The sequence below is a fragment of the Vombatus ursinus genome, unplaced genomic scaffold (genome assembly GCF_900497805.2).
Source record: "Vombatus ursinus unplaced genomic scaffold, bare-nosed wombat genome assembly UNPS02014848.1, whole genome shotgun sequence".
In the NCBI taxonomy this organism is placed as follows: Eukaryota; Metazoa; Chordata; class Mammalia; order Diprotodontia; family Vombatidae; genus Vombatus; species Vombatus ursinus.
In genome coordinates this window covers 2,973,182-2,997,649 of record NW_020954626.1, presented here as the reverse complement: position 1 = coordinate 2,997,649, position 24,468 = coordinate 2,973,182, and the positions used below count along the sequence as shown (strand labels likewise).

At 36.9% G+C, this 24,468-nt stretch overlaps 1 protein-coding gene across 3 annotated transcripts in view; it reads right to left on the bottom strand.

The window, feature by feature from the left end:
• TMOD3 (tropomodulin 3) overlaps positions 1 to 24,468 on the bottom strand; it is an 83,294-nt gene that overhangs the window by 49,160 nt on the left and 9,666 nt on the right. For 2 of the 3 annotated variants that reach the window (XM_027840795.1, XM_027840796.1), the window contains exon 2: positions 5,646 to 5,836. In XM_027840795.1, the coding sequence (XP_027696596.1) occupies positions 5,646 to 5,771 (126 nt within the window). In that variant the 5' untranslated portion in view covers positions 5,772 to 5,836. Of the gene's footprint in view, positions 1 to 5,645; positions 5,837 to 24,468 lie in introns of those variants that run through there. The other variant, XM_027840797.1, reaches the window with a different exon arrangement.

Here is a 24,468-nt window from a genome sequence, read left to right as displayed (position 1 = left end):
AACAATACTTTAAACCAGGGGTGGGGAACCTGCAGCCTCAAGGTCACATGCGGCCCTTTAGGACCTCAACTGCTGCCCTTTGACAGAATCCAAACTTCACAGAACAAATTCCCTTAACAAAAGGATTTGTTCTGGAAAACTTGGACTCAGTCAAAAGGCTGCATCACACGTGCTTTAAACACTTCAAGGATCTATTATTTCCCCAATGTAGGTACTTCTATGTTTAACGTATAACAAGCTCTTTACACGTTGGTTGAGTCTTCAAGAGCAGGAATGGTTGTAAAAGTTGACTATTCTGCAGCTGATGTGGTAATGAACTTCTCCAAACTTGGCTAGGCTGGTCCGTGGATAACAGGTAGAATCCATACCCACACCTGATACCTTTACAACTTTGCAGAAACTTTCAGATCTTGAACTTTCACTGAAAGCCCTGAAGCACCTAGGATTCACCTCCACTCCATGATGAGGTATTGGAGGAAGACGTTCTAGTATTTATATTTTTTAACATGCACAAAAGGAATGCCACATGCGTGGTCCCGATTAGGGAAAAGCCAAAAAACTTAAACTCTGTGAAAGGTGGTACTCTGTTAAAAATCATAACTGAGACACTGAGTCATAACTTAAAATGTTATGTCCTATGAAAGCTGTAACAAAAATATTGTGACCCCTCTGTGACTGGTACATGATCAATACACAAACTTATGTTGGGCATAACATTGGCTTAATGTCCAAGCTCATTACTAAGCAGAAAACCAAAAACATTCACCCATCAGTAGTGATGCACTCTCTAATTCCTCCTCCCTTTGTCTGTCTTCTGTAATTACCACAGGGATTTTTGGGCTTCTTTTGCAGGGATCCACTGAATTGTCTGGCAGCTGCCCCAGATTGCCCTTGTTTTGTAAGTACTCATAATAATTGATTAAATTACTACCTATAATTAGTTTGGAGCTCCTTGGCCTTTTCTTTTGGTATCAAAAAGAACACCCCATGGTTATAGGGGAGGTACAGGGTTCCTCAGCCAGGGGAATTCAGGACTTTATATCAAAGTATATGCAAAATTCCTGTCAAGAAGAATTTTGTTTTTATTGCAATAGGATTTTGTTGCAAAAAATACTTAAATGATATACCAAACCATTTGTTTCTGTTTTGAGTAAATGTACTGTTGTACTAGATAACAGGGTCCAAAAAGATATCTGGGTGCTTCAGTGCACATAAATGTGAACTCCTGCATTTAGGTTCAAAAAATCAACCACACCAAATTGAGAATGGGAAGCTACCTCCCACTTCAATGTGTGCCAACAGTGTGGTTTTGATTTCCAATAAAGCTGATGTGATTTTACACTACAATTTAGAGAACTCCAGAACAAGACAATATCACTACTCTCTGTACTGGTCAGACCACTTTTCAATTCACATTTGGACACCATATTTTATGAGGTACACTGAAACTGAAAGAATGAAATACATTCAGAGGAGAGAGACCAAGATTGTGAGAAGACCCAAACTATGTTATAAATGCTGAAGGCTTTGGATATGTAAGCTTGGAGACAAGATAGCTTAGGGAGGATATGATGGCTGTGTCCAAATATGTGAAGGGCTTTCATGGAGAAAAGTAACCAGTCACATTCTACATAGATCTAGTGGAAAGACTAGAATGGAAGCTATTTAGCAAAGTTTAATGTAATACAATACTTCCTAACAATTAGGACTATCTAAAAATGGAATGGACTGTCTCATGTCCAGGTGTTCAAACAAAAGCCAGATGACCATACTTGTTGGGAATAGGCAGAGTGGACAGAGCGTTAGACCTGTAGCCAGGAAGTTCAAATCTAGCCTTGGATGCTTACTAGCTATATCAATGCACTACTTTAATTCTTTTAACTTAATCTCTCTGTGCTTCAGTTTCCTCTTTTGTAAAATGAGATTTTAATAGCACCAACGTCTCAGGAATGTTGTGAAGATCAAATGAAATACTATTTATAAAATAAAATAAAATAGAAAAAAATAAAATAAACTTCAGTTTGGGGACAAGTAGGTGGCACTCTATCCAGTGGATAGAGTGCTGGACCTGGAGTCAGAAAGATCTGACTTCAAATCTGCCTCCGACACTTATTAATGATGCAGTCCTGGACAAGTCACTTGATCCTCTTTGCCTCAGTTTCCTTACCAGTAAAATAGGCTGGACAAGGAAATGGCATACCACTTTAACATCTTTGTCAAGAAAACTCCAAATAGGGTTATGAAGAATCAGACATGACTGAAACAACTCAACAACAACAACAACAATTTATAAAGCACTTTGCAGATCTTACAGCACTATATAAATGTTAGTTATTATGATTCTATTGTAGAGGGCATTCACACTCTGGACCATATGATCACTCTGGTTCCTTTTAAATCTAAGTTTCTATGACTCTATTGCTGATTGCTGTAGATTTCATAGGTGGATTGACAGCCCCAGAATTAATTCATGGCTGCGGTAAATGCATTAGAATTCTCCTGAGGAGCCCCTAACAGGGGCTATACATCAGATTCCATACATGACAATGCAATGCTACAAGGGCCTGAAGGGAATGGAACTGCTGGGGGCAAGGGAAAAAGGGCAGGAGGCAACGGTTTGAGACCTGCCATCTGCTTTTCCCACACTATACTTTCACCACTACAGCCCAAGAATAGTCATAAATGGTCACAAATGGCAAGCATGATGAATTTGGCTCTCATATGACAACAGAATAAACTGTCTCTCTAGGATCTTACCAGTACATCATGGGAACAGCTATAAGTCGTAGACATCCCTTTCAGAAAAACAAAGGTCAAACGGAGGCGGCATTCTTGTGTTGTTAATAGAGATGACAAATAGAATCCACTCAAGAAGCAAAAAGCAGGACTGATGATGCTTTGTAATGTACCTCAATAACAGTGGTAATACTGGTCCCCATGGATCCTATCAGGTAATGGGTATTTTTTCATTAAGAAAAAAACTGCTTTTTAAAGAAAATGATTGACCAAAGAAAACATTTATTGTACTGGATAACACACTGTAGAGAATTCTGCAGTCCCCAATGGGCCATCTGCAGGGATCCCTAATTAATTGCATTTATATTGTAATGGTACTTGTTATAGAGCAATTTGACTCATTTATGGAAAAAAAAGTTTTGAAGTCAGTTTCTGATACTGCATTGGGCATATTTTTTTTCCAACTCTAACTTTCAACTAGAATTTTAAAAAACAAGAGAGGGCCACTGTCCGTACAGTTAATAATGTAATTGGAGACATACAACATATGCACATGAAAAAGATTTTGGAATGCTTTCAAAGCAAATCAACAAAATGTGCAATCTTTCACATACGAAGACATTACAGAAGGATATGTATTTTAAGTTGTTTTTTTGCAACACTACCAATATACTTGCACAGATTTCATCAGTACTTTCCTGCCAGGTTCATTCCCCTTGTAAAACACATCTGTGAAATGGCTGGTTAGGATCCTGGTTTACCTTGGTGAGTCTGAATCATGAAAGAAATCATAGCTAACTGGCTTTCATGGGATATGAACCCTGAGCAACATGCTGTAATTAACCAATCTAATAATAAATAAAAATTAATAAGCAGGTTAACTCTCATTAAGATGGAATTCCTGAGAATCCAAATATTTTTTTTCTCATTCCTTGCTAGTTATGACACACAAGCTGATATACAAACATTCTGTGCTTGTGGTAGAACTACTCTGAAATGGGCAATGAATTAGTACACTGAAAATGGTAGGGAAGAGGAAGAGAAACTCCCATGTTACAAAGAGTTGTCTTGTACAATCTTTCTTACCCCACCCAGCTTCCATTTTTCCCCCCTACCTCCTGGATCCCTGGCTAAGGGCAAGTAAAGTTGGTGGGAACTTTAATATGTTTTTCTGGCTAAGGCAACTGGGTTTGCTATTATTCTACCTAGGAACACGGAACTGCTTCTAAATGTCTCTCCCTATGAGCAAAACAAACAAGTCACAAGAGTCTGGCATTCCTTTTCCTGTTTAACTCTCACATGACAATGCCAGTTAATATCTTTAGAATCCAACTCCCACTGTGGTGAAGGAGGAGATGGGGACAGAGGGAGGGCAAAGAGGAATCCACCCTAACTCGTAAAATGGCATAGCACCCTTTCTTTGCTAAATGTCATGGAATAAATCATGTTCTTCAAAGACTCAACTAGCAACATCTGGGAGTGGGGTGGGGAAGTCTCAAAAAATGTCATTTAGAGAGGTTGAGAGTCAAGTCTTTCTATCTAAGAAGCAGAATATAAATTATTAGCAAATAAGGCTTATTAGTATCCATTTGGTGTCAAAAACTATTCTACTACAATATGTAGTACAATATGCCTACAGAATTAGAACTGGAAGGGAGGGCCTCTAATTCAACCCTCTAATTTGACAGATGAGGAACTGAGGTCCAGAGAGGTGAACAAAATTCACCAAAGGTCACACAGGTGGTGACAGAGCCAGAGAGTGACCCCAGGTCCTCTGATGCAGCACTCTTTCCACCCTACTACACTGGGATGACAGACTCTTCATACTGGATTATTCCAAGCACAGAATTTCAGGGCAATAAAATGAACACAACATTATTACTACAGGGTAATCCTTCAGACTAGAATATATTTCTGTTATTGTGAATTTTATTTATTATAGAATTCATCACAGAAGGATTTTATCTACGGTATTTACCTGATCAGATTACCTGTGTTAAAAAACGTGTCAGTCTTAACAAAAATATAAAACCAAGGAAGTTATACCCAAACGAAATATACATGTGGTAGTGACACTAGATTACTTTTAATACCAAAGAAAGATTTACTAAACAAAAGCCAAAATTTATCCTAAATAAGCACTTATAATTAATGTCCCAGCATACAGTTATCATCAATTAATATTCAGTACGCAAAGTAAAACAACTTAGAATGGAATAGGATGTAATCTGGCAAACAGCCATTTCCCCAAGTATATCACTCAACTCTAAGGAAGTCCTAAAGAGTACAAATCTAAATCAAGATCGACACAGTGCTCTTTACTTTAGCCACAGGCCACTTCTAACCTAAAGACACCCATGGAGACTCAGCTTCTGGTCAAACTACAGATTTAGGTTTGCTCTAGAGTGAATTTTGTGTATTGCTAAAGCTCTAATTCACTAGGAGCGCTAGAGCTACCTGAGGCCTGTTTGAAAGAGGACTTTAAAATTATTTATTCGGTCCAGCATTCTTCAGACTACAGATGCCCTGACGTAGGGCCAAGTAAGACTTGTCAAAGATTCTCTGGAAGGCAATAATCCTGGAAGCAAAACAGCTTTGAAGAATTGGATAGAAAAATAGCTTTTGTAAATTTTCATCTAACTACATTCCATGTTACACCCAACTGTCTAGTTCAGTCAACAAACACTTCATAGAGGACATGGTTCTGAGAGGTTCTGAAGACAAGGATATGGGGAGATCATTCTGGATACAAGTACCAATGTCAATAAAGGCAAGAATAAAGCCTGTAGTGGGAAACAGTGAAAGCACAGTGATTTCTATGTAGAAGAGGAAAAAGCTGGAGAAGAAGGAACTAAAAATGTATATGGATGAAAAACAAGATACTTTCATCCTCTCTCAGTAATACCCACCTCAGGGTCAAGGTCATCAAGAACAGTTTCCAGCTGTTTTAGTTCAGTCTCTGAAAGTTTTCCAAGGAGTTCATCTTCATCAAGATCCTTGTACTTCTCCAAGTCCTTTCGGAAGGGGAGTGCCATGATTTGTGGAGGAGAATGTCACTCAATTTTCACCACGTTTATAAATCAGACGTGATTTCGTTAAGCTGTGGAAAAAGTAATAGTGTTATTATTAACAGTCTCTGCTTAAATCCAACAAAATCTAAATAACACTTTTAGAAGCTTGAAAATAAAATGTTTTTCATACAAATATATATATATACATACATATACATACATACATACATACATACATACATACATACATATATATATATATGTATATATGTCTCTTCAGCTTTAGGTCAAAACATACGTAAAATCTATTATCAATCCGAAAATGTCCCTGTCTTTGCGGTAGATAAGTTTTGCTGAAGCAGAGTAGCATCAATATTTAGTATCTAATTATCCTGTTGGTGTATTATCAAAGCTCTTTGTTCTCTTCTGCTCTTCTGCCACCTAACTTTGGCATATTTCTCATTTCAATCAAAAAGTAGATAAAGGAAAGAAAGGAAAATAGAACTTGTCAGTTAATTTCACTATATTTTAGATGTTCTAATAGGTTTGGAGAACAAAACATTATAGAAAAAAATAAATGTTTATGATGGAATTTCATGTAAGCACATACTATGTGTAACACAGTGCAAGTTCCTGGAGAAAAATAGAACAAGTTATCTGCACTCAAAAAATTTACAATCTAGTAATCAATGTAGTTTAATTGTTGTAAGAAAAATCTCTTACTTGGCAAAACAGATATATTTCAACAAAGTTTCCCTTAAAGTAAATTTCTACTATGTAATTTTTCCACTTTCATTATGAAATAAAAGTCGCAAGGAATAACAATTTGGTCCTAGGTCACACTTAATAACATAACCATTTTTTGAAATTGCATATTTAAACTGAAATATGAATTTCAGACAAAATATCAGAAATACTTAAAATGTTACATGAATATTGTAAGTAAAAGCATGAACAGTTTCTCCAGCTCTCATTTGTATCATTCTGGTTTCTGAAATGGGAAGAAGTATAAGGGCAGCTAGATGGCGCAGTGGATAGAGCACTAGCCCTGGATTCAGAAGGACCTGAGTTCAAATCCAACCTCATAACACATAACACTCACTAGCTGTGTGACTCTAGGCAAGTCACTTAACCCCAATTGCCTCACAAAAAAAAAAAAAAAGGGAAAAAGGAAGAAGTATATACAATGGAACAGGTACTCTAACTGGTGAATCAAGACATGGATTTTAGCCCCAGCTCTGCTAACATTTGTGTGAACAGGTCATTTCACTTCTTGGGCTTATATTTCTCACCAAAAAAGGGGATTAGCTACATGATCTTTATGGTATTTTCCAGGTCTGAAATGCTATGATTTTGTTATTTATCCTAAAATACAACAACAACAACGTACAAGTAGGACCTTCTAAAGCTTTAGTGATTTGGCTAAAGTTTTCATAATTTTAAAGTGCTTCAACATTTATTTTAAATCTAAGACTAATTTTAAATTCCATTTTTTTTGTACTTTTTATATCATTTTAACTTACTGGTCTCTTTCTGAACACAGCATGACATTTGTCAAGTTTGTTATAGCATACTTAGTTGGTAGAAAGCCAAAGACTCAAATGTCTAAATTCTGTTTAGCAAGTGAAACTCATCATGACATCTACTGGAATATTGTAGCAAGGCAAATAAAACTTTTAACTGCTGGAATGTTTTTCATAATTTTTGGTCCCTGTAGTGCTATACCCCTTCTTGTTACCTGTATATGGTTTTGCTTCTTGGAATCTTGTAACTGCGAATACTGTCCTTCCTCACTCCAATACAAATGAATCAACAGTGTTTGCTACAGAATAGATGCATGCAGACACATTTATACATAGTCATAGGAATAAGTAAGGCTGTTCTTCCATTAGATCACTGTGTATGAGAAGTTTATTCCATCTGTCCTAAGTAGAATTCCAAGGGATGGGCAAGGAGAGAACCATAATGAACTCTACAAAGCTTTTAATTCCTCACTTGAGGAAAACCCAAGGCCATTTTCCTAGCACTTGACAGATAACTGGCATGAATCCTGGAAGTGTTCATTGTCCTTTGTTTTTGCTTTCCCTCTTAAAACCAGCAGAAGCTTCCCCTCTTTTTCCAAAAATAGGGAAAAGGGACTAGATCTGTGATTTCATTGGCATACAGAATTCCCAAATGAGGAAACTCATTCTATGAATGCAGTTCAACAACTTTTCTGTAACTTACAGTCTATATTCAAATGTCTTTCTGACTCAGGATTCAGCTCTCTATCCACTATGCAATACTGCTAATAATAACATCACAGGTAAGAGACCATTTGGGCTCAGAAGGAACCATAGCACCTGTCATTATAGATAAGGCCCTCCACATCACTTCTGTTAGGTAATCTTGGGTAAATTAGGAAATATTCCAGTCCCATACTCTCATCTCTCTCAACCAATTACTGTATTCAAAGATCCCAAAGTGTAGATTTGGAAACAGAGATAGCAGAGTTATCATCCTGGAATTTCCAAAAAAGAAGGAGCATCTCTAATATATGTTAGAGATGAGGCCTTCTTATGCAAAAAAAGAAAGGTAGGAAGCTATCTTTGAAGCTATGACACCACCTCTATCTTGGGAACTACCATACTTATCACCCCAATGTGGACACAGATTTGGGGATATGAAGCATCCCATTCCCATATCCAGTCAACTGTAAAGAATGTCCTTTATTAAATCTTTGGATACAAAAGTTTTGTGCATAGGTTTCTTTTTCTGCTACATAGTTTTCATGCCTAGGTTACCATGTAGTGATTCATTTGAAGAGGCATTTAAATGCTACCAAATGAAAGAATTAAAATGAGTAGGAGAAACTGATCAATTCTCCTCATTTTTTAATAACGCAAATTCAAGGAGTTCTCATTCAAAATGCTGCAACGAATAGTCATAATTAAGATATGAACTGGTTTTGGAAAGGCACGGCTGCAATTATGTGTCAAAGTAAATATCTGTCAACTAGATGATAAGTTCATTTAAACACATACTGTATGTAGTACAGTATACTAAACTCTGGGAGATATAAAGATAAATAAGACATGGCCTCTAGAAATTCAATCTTATAATCAGTCTATTTCAAATACCCCAACAGTAGTCCCTCATAATTATCTGGCAACCAGCTAATGTTCAATAATAACCAGAAAATTGGTAGATTGCTTCTGTATTTGTACTGTTATACTTAAATGGTTTCTTTATAACAGAGGTTTAGCACATCAAAATTTTATAGAGGAGGCCTATTAGAGCACTGGTCTGCCTCCCTAACATAAAGGAGAAGCTGGGAAGTCCAACAAGCAGTAAGTACAAAGTGGAACCTGATGAAAGGATCAAGATCTATATCCTTGTGATTACCTACTTATTACTGGACATTAAAAGAAAGAAAATGTTGAGAGAAAAAAAGAAAATAAAAAGAAAATGTTATACTATTTTCATTATTTATTTGAAAAACAGTTGAAGTTGCTTTTTTCCCCCTTTAAGGCAATAGGACAGCACTTCCTCTCTGAGTGATACAAACAGAATATAGTGTTATTTTTTTAAGCTAATTTTAACTTAAACTTTAGTGACTTCTGTGTCCAACATGTTTTATTATGTAATAGGCAACTTTGTCTCCATTTCCTCATCATTTGACTCTCAATTTATCTCTTCCAACATCATATATTTATTTACCTCTATCTCTATCTTATCATGTCCCCTCTTTTCCCTAACAATTCCTTTCTACAATTTCCTTGGACCTAACTCATCAATCTGAATACATATATAAGTGTTCCAATTTGAGCATGCACAGGACCCCCAGGTGTACACCAAAATATAATTTACTTTGCAGAAATCTGCCACAACACATTGGAAAAGTATAACAAATAAATTCGATGTATATTTTCAAAAGACTCATGTAATACAATTTGGCCAGCAGGCAAGAATATATTACAATATAAGAAATATGTTTCCCGGCTATTTGTATCCTGCTGAAGCATAAAAACAATTCGTGCTCATCTTGCCTAACGCTATTTGAACAATTATCAACCATTCTTGGTTTTCTTTTTGACCTTTCTGCATCCTTTGACACAGCTGATCACCCTCTCCTCATTACTCTCTTCTCTGTCCTAGGTACTCTTTTCTCCCTCTACACTACTTCACTGATCATCACCTCCTATGATTTTAATGATCATTTTCTACAAAGATGACTCGGATCCACTTGTCCAGTTTACCTCCAATATTGCATTTCCAACTACCTTTTAGATATCTCAAAACAGAAGTTCCTAGAGACATTTTAAATTCAACATGTCCAAAATGGAATTCATTTTCTTTTCCCCAAACCTCCCCTCTTCTGAACTTTCCTATTACTGTCAAAGGTTTCACCACTGAAAGTCAGACTTTCAATATAGGAGTTATCATCAACTCCTTATTCTCTCTCAGCTAAAATCTCACCTTCTGCAAGAAGTCTTTCCCAATCCTCCTTAATCTTAATGCCGGTTCCCTCTCTGATTACCTCCAATTTATTCTGTACATAAATCGCTTGTACATAGTTGTTTGCATGTTGTCTCCTTCATTAGACTGTGACTTCTTGAAAGCAGGGAATTTTCCTTCCTTCTTTGTATCCACAGCACTTAGCACAGTGCCTGGCACACAGAAGCTCAATAAATGCTAGCTGACTGATTTACTAATACACTGATTTGACAACTGTTCCTCTGTCTTCTCCATGTGTTTCTAGGGTCATTTTCCTTTCTCTCTAAGAAATGATATAAAACCTCACAATTAAGGGGCTAACCTCAGAGGTTAACCACTAACTATGGTTAACCATATCTAGGCAGGAATTCTTTCTACAACAACTTCAACAAGTGGTCATCTAACATTTCCTTGAAGACTTTCAGTGATGAATTCAACTCACTCCAAGGGTGGCCCATTCAACTCTTAAATAGCTCTATTTACCGAGAAGTTTTCTCTTATATGAAGCCAAAATCCACTTTGCTTCTCTGCAATTTCTATCTACTGATCTAGTTCTTCTTTCTGGGACCAAGCAATACACATCTAATCCCTCTTCCATAAAAGAGTCCCTTCAAATACTTATAGGATCATAAGATTTAGAGTGGGAAGGAACCTTAAGGATAATCTTGTTTAACTCCTTCACTTGACAAAATTCACTGATTCGATGCTCAGAGAGGTGAACTTATTTGTTCGAGTTTACAAAACTGATTAAAAAACATGTTCTAAATAAAATAAAATAAAAAAAAAACCAAAAAAGTCCTAGTTTTACCACACTCAGTTGCCTCCCCAACTACTGATGACAATAATCATGTTCCCTCTACCCCAAGCTTTCTCTTCTCCTGGTTAAACAGCTCCAGTTCCTTCAATTGATTCTAATTTGGCATGTTTTCCATTCTTCTCACCATCATGGTCTACCCTCTTCTGAACAGTTTCTAGTTTGCCAATGTCTTTCCTAAAATATGTGCCTGAAACTAGACACGATACTGTGGATGTAATAAAAACAGAGCAGAGTACCATGGAACTATGACCCTGTTCACCATGGACAGCATATTTCTACTTAATGCAGAATAAGGTCATTTACAGGCCAATGCTTTTAGGTGAATGTTTTTAAGTATGACTGATGTTATTTTAATTATACTTTTGAACAGTAAGCTTATTTTTCTGCCATCTGGAAGAGGTCTCCATGAGTCTACTTCTGATAATGATGATAAAGCAAATAAAACAAGTTAAATAGGCAAGTCAAATTTAGAATCCAATTCTACTGATTCCCAGTTCAGCACTCTAAGAGTGTTATGTCTTAGAAAGAAGGTCTTTCTGGTTGAAAAAAAAAAAAAAAGAAGTTTCTGTATGTATAAATACAGATGCATGGGGAAGGAAGGGGTAGTAGAAATAGACAGGGAGAGAAACTAATAAGCTGTTATGGGCATATTTTACTAAGATAAACAGCTATAAATGTGTTTGGTTTGGTTTTTAAAAATTAAATGCATAATATTTTTTCACATGTCACTTCCCAACTTCCTTCTCTCTGGTACTACCATCATCTCAATGACACAACTCTGAAACTCTCTAGTCATCTCTGACTCATCCTTCTCTATTTCCTAGATATAGCTTCTGTTGTTGTTGTTGTTGTTGTTGAATAGTTTCAGTTGTGTCTATAATCCTGTTTAGGATTTTCTTAGCAAAAGATATTGGAGTGGTTTGACATTTCCTTTTCCCGTTCATTTTACAGATGCAAAACTGAGGCAAACTGGGTTAAGTGGTTGCCCAGGGTCACAGAGCCAGTAAATATCTGAATCCAGATTTGAACTCTTGAACATGAGTCTTCCTAATTTCAAGCCCAATGCTCTATCAACTACACCTGCCCTGATATAGCTTCTACTAGGTCTAAAATTCTTCTGTTTCATGAAAATATGTCACTAGAATTCAACCTCATTATCAGTGGTGCTGATACCGTAGTGTACTGCATTATCTGAAAATTAGTCTTGTCTGGTGACAATTAAAAACTATAACAGCAAAATAAACTAAAAACGATATATTTACATTCTTAAAGAACAAATGCTTTATTGATGGTAATACCAAATTCAGGAAAAAAATAAGACTTTAAAAGGAAATTTAGAAATACATTTAATTTACAGACAGTAAAAAAGTAACAATTGCAATCTCTAATTTAGTCTTCCTACAATATTTCTAATATTCAATACCATAAATCAATCTGTAATTTCTAACATGCTGGTTCTGACATGAATGTCCAGCAATGATCATTGTACAACAGCAATTTCAATAAGTATCAGGACTAATGGTAAGGTATTCAATAAATGAATTTGCTAATAAAATTTTAAAGAAATTCATTCCCATTAACTTAAGCACTGGATTCCAGTGGATGAACTTTGAGGTTAAATTTTAGTTCTAAAATCCTATGACTTCATCTTGTTAAATCATACAATTTAAACATGTGGAAACTATTAGGAACAGATGGAGTAGCTAAAATATTTATGATCAATCTACTGAACTACAGAAGCCCCAATATCTGTTGAAATGGAAAGGATTCTTTCATCTTCCAATGACTTCATAAGTATCTGCTTCAATTTACTTTGGTAAAAAAGATAACCAAATCATCATTCAATTTTCTCATGGCTGAAAAATTTATCTAAAAAAACTATTAAGAATAAATAACATAAAACACAGGATTCTGATTTGGGTAGGTATGTGACTAACTCCCTCTTGAAGTCCCTTTCTTACAAATATAAGTTATGATTCTATAACAAAATAATAAATACTGATTGCTGACTAATGGAAGGTATTGTGTACACTGTCAATATAATCCAAATAGCACAAAGTGCCTTTTCAAAATGAAACCTGTACCTATCCATCATTATTACAAGACGAATATGCTTTTTTGTAGGAAAAAAATTCGATTAAAGGACTTTCTGACTAGTGATCAAAATCAAATCTAACTTTGTATAAGGTTGTTTGCCTACTCTCACATAAAGATTCCTTAAATATAACTTCTCTAAAGCAATGACTATCAAAATGGAATAGCTAGGATGGGAGGGCTGGTCCAAAGGCAAGGGTATCTGGATAAGATACTTAACACACTGAGAAGAGATCTCAGATAGAAATGTTCACTGTGAGTGACATTACTGTCCCAATTAACCAACTACAGTCTGATGATGCTGCTGTAGTTGCCACCATCAACTTTGGATAAACTTAGTTATCTGAAAGCATAGGAAGTAAGGAATAAAAAGGAAGTGAAACACACACACAAATCTTATTAAAACATATCATGTCTGACTTGCTGGTTTCTCCCTCTGAAAGATCCAGGCCTGGACCTCCACTGATCTAAGCTAGCTTCCCAGTTGAGCTTAGAATTGAGATATGAAACCTTTATTCCTTTCTAAAATCCCTTGATTAATGAAGCCCTATTAGAGGTGCTTAAACTTCTTGGACCTTCCAGGATCCTGAACCAGTTTGGTTTCTTAGGTTCAAAAGACTGCTGCACTGAAACTTTATTTAACTGTGCTCTTCTTTTCTTGGTGTTCAGTTCTACCAACTTTTCTCTCTTCTACCCCTGTAAATTTTTCCCTTTCCCTTCTACTCCAGACCACAAGAGACCCTTTTCAAAAGATTATTTACAAGAAGAAAAAAGAGTATACATAAATTCACAAATAATATACCAGGGAAATATAGTGAAAATAGGCATAAAGAAATCCATCAATCTCAGACTGAGTATACAAACTCTAATCTAATCCTTACCTAAAGTTCCCTAGGCCTAGTTTGGCCTATATCTTTATTCAGACCTGGAACCCAAAGCTGCAACATCCAGCTCCCTTGTGTTCCCAGATGAGAATGGCCTCTCCTCCTAGACCACTACCAAGAAGATGTGGGGACTTTTCAAACCTGGATAATTATACCATTGTTCTCATCCAATCAGAAAGCATTCTGACTATATGACTGACTGTAGGTACTGCACCCAAATAACTATATACTCACCCTGCTAAATAACTTCCCTTTTCTCCTTAAGATATAAATAAGGAAATACAATGGGTAGATAATCACATAGTTGCCATCACCTCAAAAACAAAACAAAACAAAAAAATCAAGTCAATATACAGAACAACCCCAAAGCAACCTTTAAAAAAAAATACTCTTTCCCTTTTCTCAAATATTTTGCCACAGCCATTCTTTGACAAAAGTCCTGAAAAAGGTAACTGGGAGGTAAGAAAGTAAGGAAGAAAGAAGTTTACCTGGGAGGAAGTTATTGAGGTAACCAAATTATTTACAAGGAGCTTTCATGAAAATATGTAAAAGTCCTCAGTCTTCTAAGGATATTTGTGTTTCTAGAGGGGGATGTGTGTGTTGGGGGAGCAGGATTAGGGATGAGGATGGCATACAAATTATAGCAACTACACTCCATTTTCTTTCTTTCTTAACTCAGCAGCCAGGCTGTTTCCTGTTTGTCTCCACCCTTTACCCCACAGATGGGGCCTCTAAAGAAGACAGAGCCATGGTACAGTCATGACCTAACCCGCTCCTAGAGGTATGTGGTAAATGTCACAGTGATCACAATTTTGGTACAGTTCTCTCTTTCAATAAGCTGTTTTTCTAGAATTTTGCTTAATTGATTGGAGTCAACTGCTTCAAGGAACAGATAGAAAAAGATATTTTAAATACTTTACAGTGACAAACACTTTGGGCTAAGGTGGCTACTGAGCTATCTTTTTTTTTTTTTTTTTTTAAATCTCTGTTAATTAACTTTAAGAGAGCCTTTCACCAATAGGACTGTGGATAAACCCAAATGTGGGAAGGGCAGTTTTGTATGAAGAACTCATCAGTACTCCACCAACAATCAAAATGTTGAATCTATTCCAAATGCATACTGGAGACTAATCTGAGACTTTTTTTTTCCCCAAACAGGAAGTATAATGACTCCTTCTTCTTCGTAAAAGAATTCTCTTAATCTACCAAGTCAATAAATATTGGGCTACAGGCAAAGAGCCGAAAATAAGATAAGCCAGGCCTAAAAGAAATCATGCCTTGGAGAAGCAGGCCTTCTCCACTGTAAAGAGAAGAATAAAAAACACCTTTTCTTTACTTCACTTTTACTTTTTATGATCAAAAACACTCACTGATTCCTAAATTACTTGCGCTCCAACACAAATTTTAGTTTCATTTTTGAACAACTACCTGTCCTCTACTACCACACAAAGGTAAAATTCTAGGGTTCTCTTCTTCCTACACTTTACATTAGAATAGTCCCACCTGCATGATCTTTCTACATCACTACTTCTCAAACTAGAGTTAAATGGAATGGGCCACAATGAATCAAAGGCCTGGTTCATCACATAGCTACTTGGTATGTGCTGGTTGTAGTAACTGAAAAACTAACTCAGTTCTTAGTTATCCAATCTCAACTGGGCCCCCCACTTTCATTCTTCTGTGATTGACACTATCATCCTCTGCACCAGCCCCCTTATAGCACCACCTTCTTCCATCTCCCTTTTCAGCAGAAAATACTGCCTTCTATTTTACTGAGGGAAAAAAAAGTCATCTACCTGATCTCCCTCTTCTCCCCTACTCACTACCTCAAAATCTCTAGATCACCCCTTCTCATTTTCTCCTTAATGTCAGATTCTGAGGAGGTAGCCCTTCCCTTGGCCAAGCCAAATCTTCAGCTTGTGCTCTTGATCTTAGATGTGCCCATCTATTCCAGGAGCTTTCCCCTTTATGATCTTTTGCCTCTTTCTTTCATCTTGAATCCACTCATTCCTTCCCTGCTGCCTAGAAATATGCCTTCATGACCTTCATCCTCATGCCCTCAAGCCACTGTCCTATATATTTTCTCCCTTTCATAAGCCAACTTGTTGCCTCTGCTTCCCACTCCCTTCTCAAACCTTTGCAATTTGGCTTCTGATCCAAAATTCTTCTGAAACTATTCTAAGGTTATCTCATCTATTCAATGTTCCTCTCCCAGTACTCAGACTTCCTACAGCATGACACTGACAACTGCCTCTCCTTGGACATGTTTTCCCCCTTGCTCTATCTTGGTTCTTCTTCTACTCCTTCTCAGTCTCCTTTGCCAAATGGATTATTCATTCTACTGCCCTCCAAATGAGTTCCCCAAGGTTCTCTGTCCTTTTCTCTCTATATACTTGTTTGGTGTTCCCATGGGTTCAATTATCATCTCTATGCTTGATTCTCATATCTTTATCTCCAGTCCTAATCTCTCTCTGGAACTCTGGTGCCATATTACTAACTGCTTGCTAAATAGTATCCCCTGGTTGTTATCCTGGCATCCCTTAACTCAACTTGTTCAAAATGTAACTTGCTAACATTTCCCTAATCCTAATCCTCCTCTAAACTTCTCCATTTCTGTCAGGAGCACCAGCATACTCCCAGTCACTGAGATTCACAAATTTGGGAGTCATTATGGACTTTTCACTTTCCATCATTTTTCCCCTCCCCCATAACCAATTATTAGCCAAGTCTTGTCAAGCCTATGTCCACAGCATATCTCTCATAGGTCCCCTTCTCTCCACTCATCACCTCTAATCTGGACTACTGCAGTGAGGTAGCAGAATGGAAAGAGCACTGGATTTCTGCAGATGTCACTTATTTTATGTGACCGAACACAAATCTTAATCTCTCTGGGTCTCAGTTTCCTTATCTGTAAAACGACAAGGGTAAACGAGATGGCTTTTAACGTCCCTTCAAGCTCTAAATCTATGATTCCTGTGTCTAGTCTCTTCTCTCTCTAATCTATTCTCCACCAAGTTGCCAACATAATATTCCTAAGGCACAAGTCATACCACGTCACTCCCTGCTCAAAAATCTCAAGCATCTAAAATACAAACTTCTCAGCCTGGAATGTAAAGCCCTCCATAATCTATCTACCTTTCTAGACTCTCTATTCAGAAACTTGACATTCCAACCAAACTGGCCTACTAGCTGCTCCCCAACTTCATGAGTTCCACCTCCCACCTCCATATATTAGGCTGGTTGAGGCCTCTATCTAGTATAATCTCTAACTTCCCTCAAGACTTAGCTCAAATACTACCTCCTTTATGATGCCTTCCTGCTCTCCCTAGCTGTTAGTGCTCTTTTCCTCCTCAAGTTATAGTTATCTCTGTACCTGTTGTATTCCCCTAATAAACTATAATATTCTCAAAAGTAGGAGCTGTTTCACCCACGTCTTTATATCCCTAGAGCTTAGCACAACAATTTCCGCATAAGCAGGCTCCTAATAAAATATTTATTCAATTCTACTGTTAAACAGAAGAGTATCTCCTTCTTGGCTTAACTTCTGTGAACCTCCACTTCTTTATCTGTGAAACAGGGATGACAACTGCTGACCACTTATAGGGTTATTTCAAGGAAAGCTTTTCACAAAACTTGAAGTGTTACAGAAATGTGAATTAGCATATTATTATTACTTCCTCAATCTTCTACTGATATATTATAGATGTCCCACATGTTATATTAACTTAATTCAGGTCCTCATCACCTCTCATATGGATTTATAGCAATATTTTCCAAAATGGTCTTCCTGCCTCAAATCTCTCCCCTTTCCAATCCACCCTCTTCAAGGCTATCAGAGTGATTTTCCTAAAATTCAAGTCTTACCCCTCCTCACTGGTTCCTACTACCTCTACAATCAAATATAAACACATCTGTAAAGCCCTTCCTGGTGCCAATCTAACTTTGCTATACATTACTCTCCGGTCCACGCTCCATGACTCAGTCAAAATGGCCTTCTTGCTATTCCACTCGCGCTCCCTCTCCCTCTCTCTCTCTGCCTCGCCATCACGGATTTCTGGGCCTTTGCATTGGCTGTTTCCCATCTGGGACTGCACTCCTTCCTCATTTCCATCTCCTAGAATCCTTTGTTTTCTTTAAGGAGCAGCTCAAGCACCGCCTTCTTAAGAAATCTTTTCACTTAACCCCGATTGCCTCACAAAAAAAAAAAGCATAAGAAACCTTTCTTAATCCCATCAGCTGCTAGAGCTCTCCCTCATCAAAAAATTAGTTTTCATTTATATTGTATATACTGATATATGTACATTTTATCTTTCCCAACAGAAAGTAAGCTTCTCAAGGGAAAGGACTGTTTTATTTTTGTCTTTGTATTGCTAGTACCTAGCACAGTGCCTGACACATACTAGACACTGAATAAATTTACCTGTTGATTGATTTCTTCCAGTTTCTCCTATTTAAAAATCAGAGGATATTAAGGGTCTAATCTCTCTTCCTCATTTAAACATTTCAAAAAGTGTTATCAAGACTCTCAAAGAAAGGAAAGAGATTTTTGAGATTTAGAATAAACAATGTAAAAGAATTTTAGAAAAAGGATCTTGAAATCAGAAAAGAGGACTTTGGCAGATAAGTTTTTGAACAGTTTTAACTTCTACAGTAATGGCTTTAGAAGGGACTATGTTGCACAGTCATCTATATCCTTTCTCAAAACTGTACAACTCATCAATCTTTTATCTTTGCCATTTCTTTCCATCTCTTCATTTTAGAAACAAACTTCCCACTTTCTGCTCTAACATTAACATATCTTTCTAATAACATACTTTGTGCTCTGGATCATACAGCCAATACGGTATAATAATAAATAGTGATATTATGAAGAGATCATTTGGCACAAGAGTCTTTGAGGAGGATTTATGAACTTTCCCCACAAAAAAACCTGGCACCAACAAAAAATTACTTTTTAGTTATACAATAACAATTTTCCATTTCTGAACAGCCTCAAAGAGAACCTCTTTAACTGAATTTTGCAAATGGGAAGATGGACCAAGTATATGATACCAGGACCTTTTGGAGGAAGGTTCTGAAGAAACTGCTTTAATCCTCTAGAGGTCACACTTCAAAGCACTGTGTTTCTGGACCCTGCAGCCTAAAGGGAAAGGCCCCAGGATATGAGACTTCTAAAGCTGCAGGGAGGTGGGAAGAACTACAAACAGCTGGCTTCTAAGTGATTTTTTTTTTTTTTAAACAAAGCAGGCTCTGCTTAGGCTCTCCTGTGGCCACACAGCAACAACTCCCAGATGCTTGAGTTCTCTTTGCTTCCAATTTATACTACAAATATCTGCTAGACAAATCTTTAAAAGTGCTTTTCAACATGCATTGCTAAAAATATTTAATAATTCATATCACATCAAATTTAATATCTTTGCTGATTCTGGTTTTCTAGGTCTTTCATAATCTAGACCAATCCCACTCTAGCAAACTTTATTTCCCACTACTCCCCAATCGGTTTAGCTGGACTTCTCACAAATGCACTACGTTCATTTCATCCTCTATATTTAGCTTGGTCATGCTGTTTCCTTACCCAGAGTGCCCTCCCCCTTCTGAACAAATCCTACCAAATTCAAGTCCCCCTTCCACTGTAACCTTCCTTAACTACTCCTTGATCTTTCTCTCCCCAACCAGACTGTAAACTCTTTGAGGGAGGGAACTACTTTCCACTTTAGTATCCTCCTCCCCCAACCCTAAGCATACTGCCTAGCACCCAATACTTGGACTGACTGAACCTCATGGATGCTACAGATGTAGTTAGTATGGTGCCACCCAATCCAAGACTCCTGAGAATCTGTACCACTAAAATCACAGGACAGTTCAATTGAAACAGTATCATTTTCAACATCATCTAATCCAGGTTTTTCTTAACTTTGTTTTTGTGTCATGTACCCCTTTGGCAATCTGGTGAAGCCTATCGATCCCTTCTCAGAAAATTTTAAATATATAAAATGAAAATACATAGGTTCCAATGAGAGACAGCATGGTATGGTGGATAGAGCTAGACTAGGTATTAGGAAGACCTAAATTCAATCCAGCCACTGACACATGCTGACTGTATGAACACATAACCTCTCAATGCCCCAGCCAACTTCATAAGGCTATAAGATACACAACAGTCACCATCTGCACTGGTAGAAGATATATGGAATTTTCTTGCGAGCTGTTCCTTTTACCAATGTACAAGTTATAATGAAAACAATTTCTTGGCAAATAGGATGGATAAAAACTTGATACGTATAATAAAAAATGAACCAGTAAAAAGTTACACTGGTAACACTAGTTCATAATGGTCAAAGTATATGAATAAACAATTTTCAAAAGAAGAAATGCATAATGTTAACAACCTCTTGAAAAATGCTTAACTTCATTAATAATCAAAGAGATGAAAAGCAAAACAACCTTGAGGTACCACCTCACACCCATTAAATTGGCAAAATATAAATAAAAGCAATGAAATTCTGTGATGGCAAGACTGTATCAAAACAAGTACAGTCATTTGCTTCTGGCAGAACTGCAAATTTTGCAGAATTTTTCTCAGTATGCCACACAAATTAAAATATAATCATATCTTTGGACCCAATAATTTCTTTGTTACAGATATGCCCTATACATTGCACATGCTACTGGATACAATCAACATTTTGATTAGTTTTGCTGAACTGCTCATTTCCCCCCCCCTTGCCCCCTAAAATCTTAGTTACAAATGAAAAACTTTATTTAAATAATGCCCATTTAAAAAAAATCAAAACCAGATAGTATACAGTATACACTATGATTATGAGACAAATAGTAAATGAAAATGAATGCAGAAATTCTGATGTAAACTTTGGAGATATTGAAAAGGTGTTTTGATACTTCATGCACTAAAATTAATTAATTTAAATATAAATAGTTATGGAGCAAGTATAGTTGCTTGTATTGATATTTACTCTAGAAAATCTACCTCTCCCTCATGAGGACTGCTCACAAATAATTTCAGCTACCTAGGGTTACTTAGATGGCAGAGTTTAATGAAATGACAACACAAAAACTGGGATATGAAATAAAACCTTTGGAAATATAGAAACTGAGAAAATGGTCAGGACCAGTGAGATACTTGAAAATTACATTAAAGTCAGCATATATTTACTGTTCCAGGTTTCAACTTGGCTCCTACCCCACTGTTTAACATGCTCAGATCTCCATCTTAAAAACAAAACAAAAAACAACAACAAAACCCCTTTTACTTGAACCTGCTATTCCCTGAAGCTATCATCCTATCTCTCCTTCCCTTTCATAGCCAGACTACCAGACTCACTTGTCAATCCCTTGAAAACTGTCGTCCAACCCTACTATTCAATATAAACTGCTCTCTATAAAGTTTTCTTTTAATCATTAAATTTGACTTTTGCTTAGTCCTTATCCTTCCTGACCTATCTGTAGCTTTTAACACTGCTGACCACCCAGTCCTTTCTCCTGAATACTTTCCCTCACTGTTCTCTCTCTCTTGGTTCTCCTATTTTTGAGCCTTCTTTTTCAGTCTCCCTGGCTGGACTGCTATCCATGTCTTTTCCTCTCTGTGTGGAAGTATCCTAGAGTTCTGTCCTTGGTCCTCTTTCTAATCGTATCTACATGGGTTCAATTACCATCTTTATGAAGATTACACCAAGATTCATATATTTTCATTTCTCTCCCAAACTCTACTCTTATATCAACAAATACCTGCTGAGTATCTCCTTCCAGATGTGCCAGCTATCTCAACTTTAGCTTGCCCAAAACAAAACTTATTTTCTTTACCTCAAACATAAATCCTTTTCTTAAAATCCCTATTTCTGTTAAGGGGATCAGCATCCTCCCAGTTATCAAGATTCACAACCTCTAGATCATCTTCTTGACTCTTTCGTCTCTTTCACCTTCCATGACCTGCTGGCCACCTAGTTCTGTAAATTATACCTTCATAGCAGGTCTCACATCTATCCCCACCCTCCTAGTCACATGGACACCTCCCTAATTCAGGCCCTTTTCACCTCTCACCTAGACTACGGCATCAGCCTCCTAATTAATCTCAGCTCCTTAAGTCTCTCCCTTCTTCTCCAATCTCTTAGCCACACAGCTGCCAAAATGATGTTCCTAAAACATACGTATGACCATATCACTCCCCTGCTCAAAGAGCTGCTGTGGTTCCCTATTACCTCAAGGATCAAAGACAAATTCTGTGTTTGACATTTAAAGTCTTTCACAATCTGAATCCAACCCATCCTTCTTGAATATCAAAAAACTCCACCTTACACTCTATATTCCCGTCAAACTAGCCTACTTCCTGTTCCCCACATACAACATTCCATGTCCCACCCCCAAGCCTTTGCACAGACCATTCCTTATACCTTCAATGTCTTCTCTCCTCAACTCCACTTCTTGGAATCCCTAACTTCCTTCAAGACCCAGATCAAGTGCTACTTCCTACATGAGCCTCATCTGATCCCTCTGGCTATTAGTACTTTGACCACAAAATTATTTTATATTTATGCCGCATATACTTATTGCTATATCCTCCACTTTATAAAGCACATATTGTATTTCAGTTATATATACTTATTGGCATATGCACTCTACCCTGAAACATATTAAAATTATAACGTAATATTTGATATGGCACTCAAAAATCCCAGGACAATTTTTATAGCACCTAGTGTTTTGATTGAAATCTTACCTTAAATTACATAATACTTCATTCTTTCAACTCATGGGTATTCAAGCCATTCTCATTATTTTAGCATAACAATGTGAAAATAAGTCCAAAGCATGTCTCAGCTTACTCTGGTTTTGGATCGAAGGGGTACACATAACAAGAAGGGTAGTGGGGAAAAAAAGAAATAAAGGGAGAGGCAAAAGGCCACAGGGTTTTAATTTCTCCTTATTCCCAATCCCACCCTCCCCAAGGTAGGTTCAGTTCCCCTCTTTAAGCTTCCTAGGGAATTCTTCCAGCTCCTTCTACAAACCCTGGGTGACACTAATCCAGATCTCTACCTGAAGTTGGAGAAGCAACATGGCATATGAACAGAATGCTAGACCTGAAGCAAAGACTTGGGTTCATACTTGGGTTCAAATCCCAAATCATTCAGGCATCTCTTTAAGACACAAACTAATTTTTTGTGGGTTCCAAAGATGGACCTCCCATACTGATGAAATCATATGGCCTTGATTTATTGATCTGATTTTGAAACTACTTTTTGTTTTCTTTCATTTTTCTTGAAAGTTGAAAAATTCAACTGGTTCCTAAGCTTTGGGACTAGTTCCTAGATTCAAATTTGATGAGTTGCTTTAGTTGCAATTCCTCCATTCCCAACCACTTTTAATAATACTGACTTACTTGGGATAGAAAGGATTATATATGAGAGATCTTTAAAGAATAGTAACAATGTCAGAATATAACATAATATAAAAGTAACTTTGTAAAAACATCAACAAAACTGAAACTGCACATTAACAAAGATTTTTTTTTTAATGGAGCTAAACTATTTTAAATAACTTCAATTAACTATTCAGCCTAGTGTCCCCAGCCTACCTACTCTTTCTCAACTGGCCTTCATTTTTCCCATTCATTCACTTTCCTAGATGTTTCCAGGAGCCTGTGACCAATGGCAGTATTTGTTGGTTGTGAACAAATAGCTGTTTATGCAGTTATATTTGTGCAAATCTGTATTGTACATACCTGAAGTAGCATCAGATTAAGAAGAGGTAGTTGAAAGAAATCTAAAAGGCAAACTAGTCCAATTTACAATAAGAGCTAGAATTTATATAGTGCTTGAAGGTTTGCAAACTGCTTTACTGATACTTCATTTTGTTCTCACAATAACCCCAGAATTAAGGTGCTATTATCACCTTCATTTTAAAAATAAGCAAACTGAACTGGAATGCCCCACAACAGCCTATCTGTTATAAACTGGTCATCCAAACTCTGCTTGAAGATCTCTAGTGAAGGGAAAAATCACCACTATGCAAAGAGAAGGATATAAGGAAAGATTCAGAAGATCTGGGCTTGAATTTTAGTTGAGACATTCCACTAGTTGTGTGCTCTAGGCAAGTAATGTCTCTGAGCGTCAGCTTTCTAGGCTATTCAGACTAGAGTCATTATAAAGAAAACACTGTGTCAACCTCAAAAAATTATGTAAATGAGACTGTTATTTTGTCTTTGTATCTTTTATTATTTGTCATTTTCCTGGAAGGAGCACCTACAATCCATGAGGAGTTTTCAGGGAACCATCCAGTCATAGAAATGGCAATTGGAGTGGCAGAAAAGCAAGGAGTTTTTCAGCCAAGCCTCTTGGAATTGAGGACAAGCTAGAGAACTAAGCCAAAATGTACAGGAAAAAACCCAGACCCCAGCCTTCAGTTGGACAAGAATATGTGAAAAGACAGGTATTTT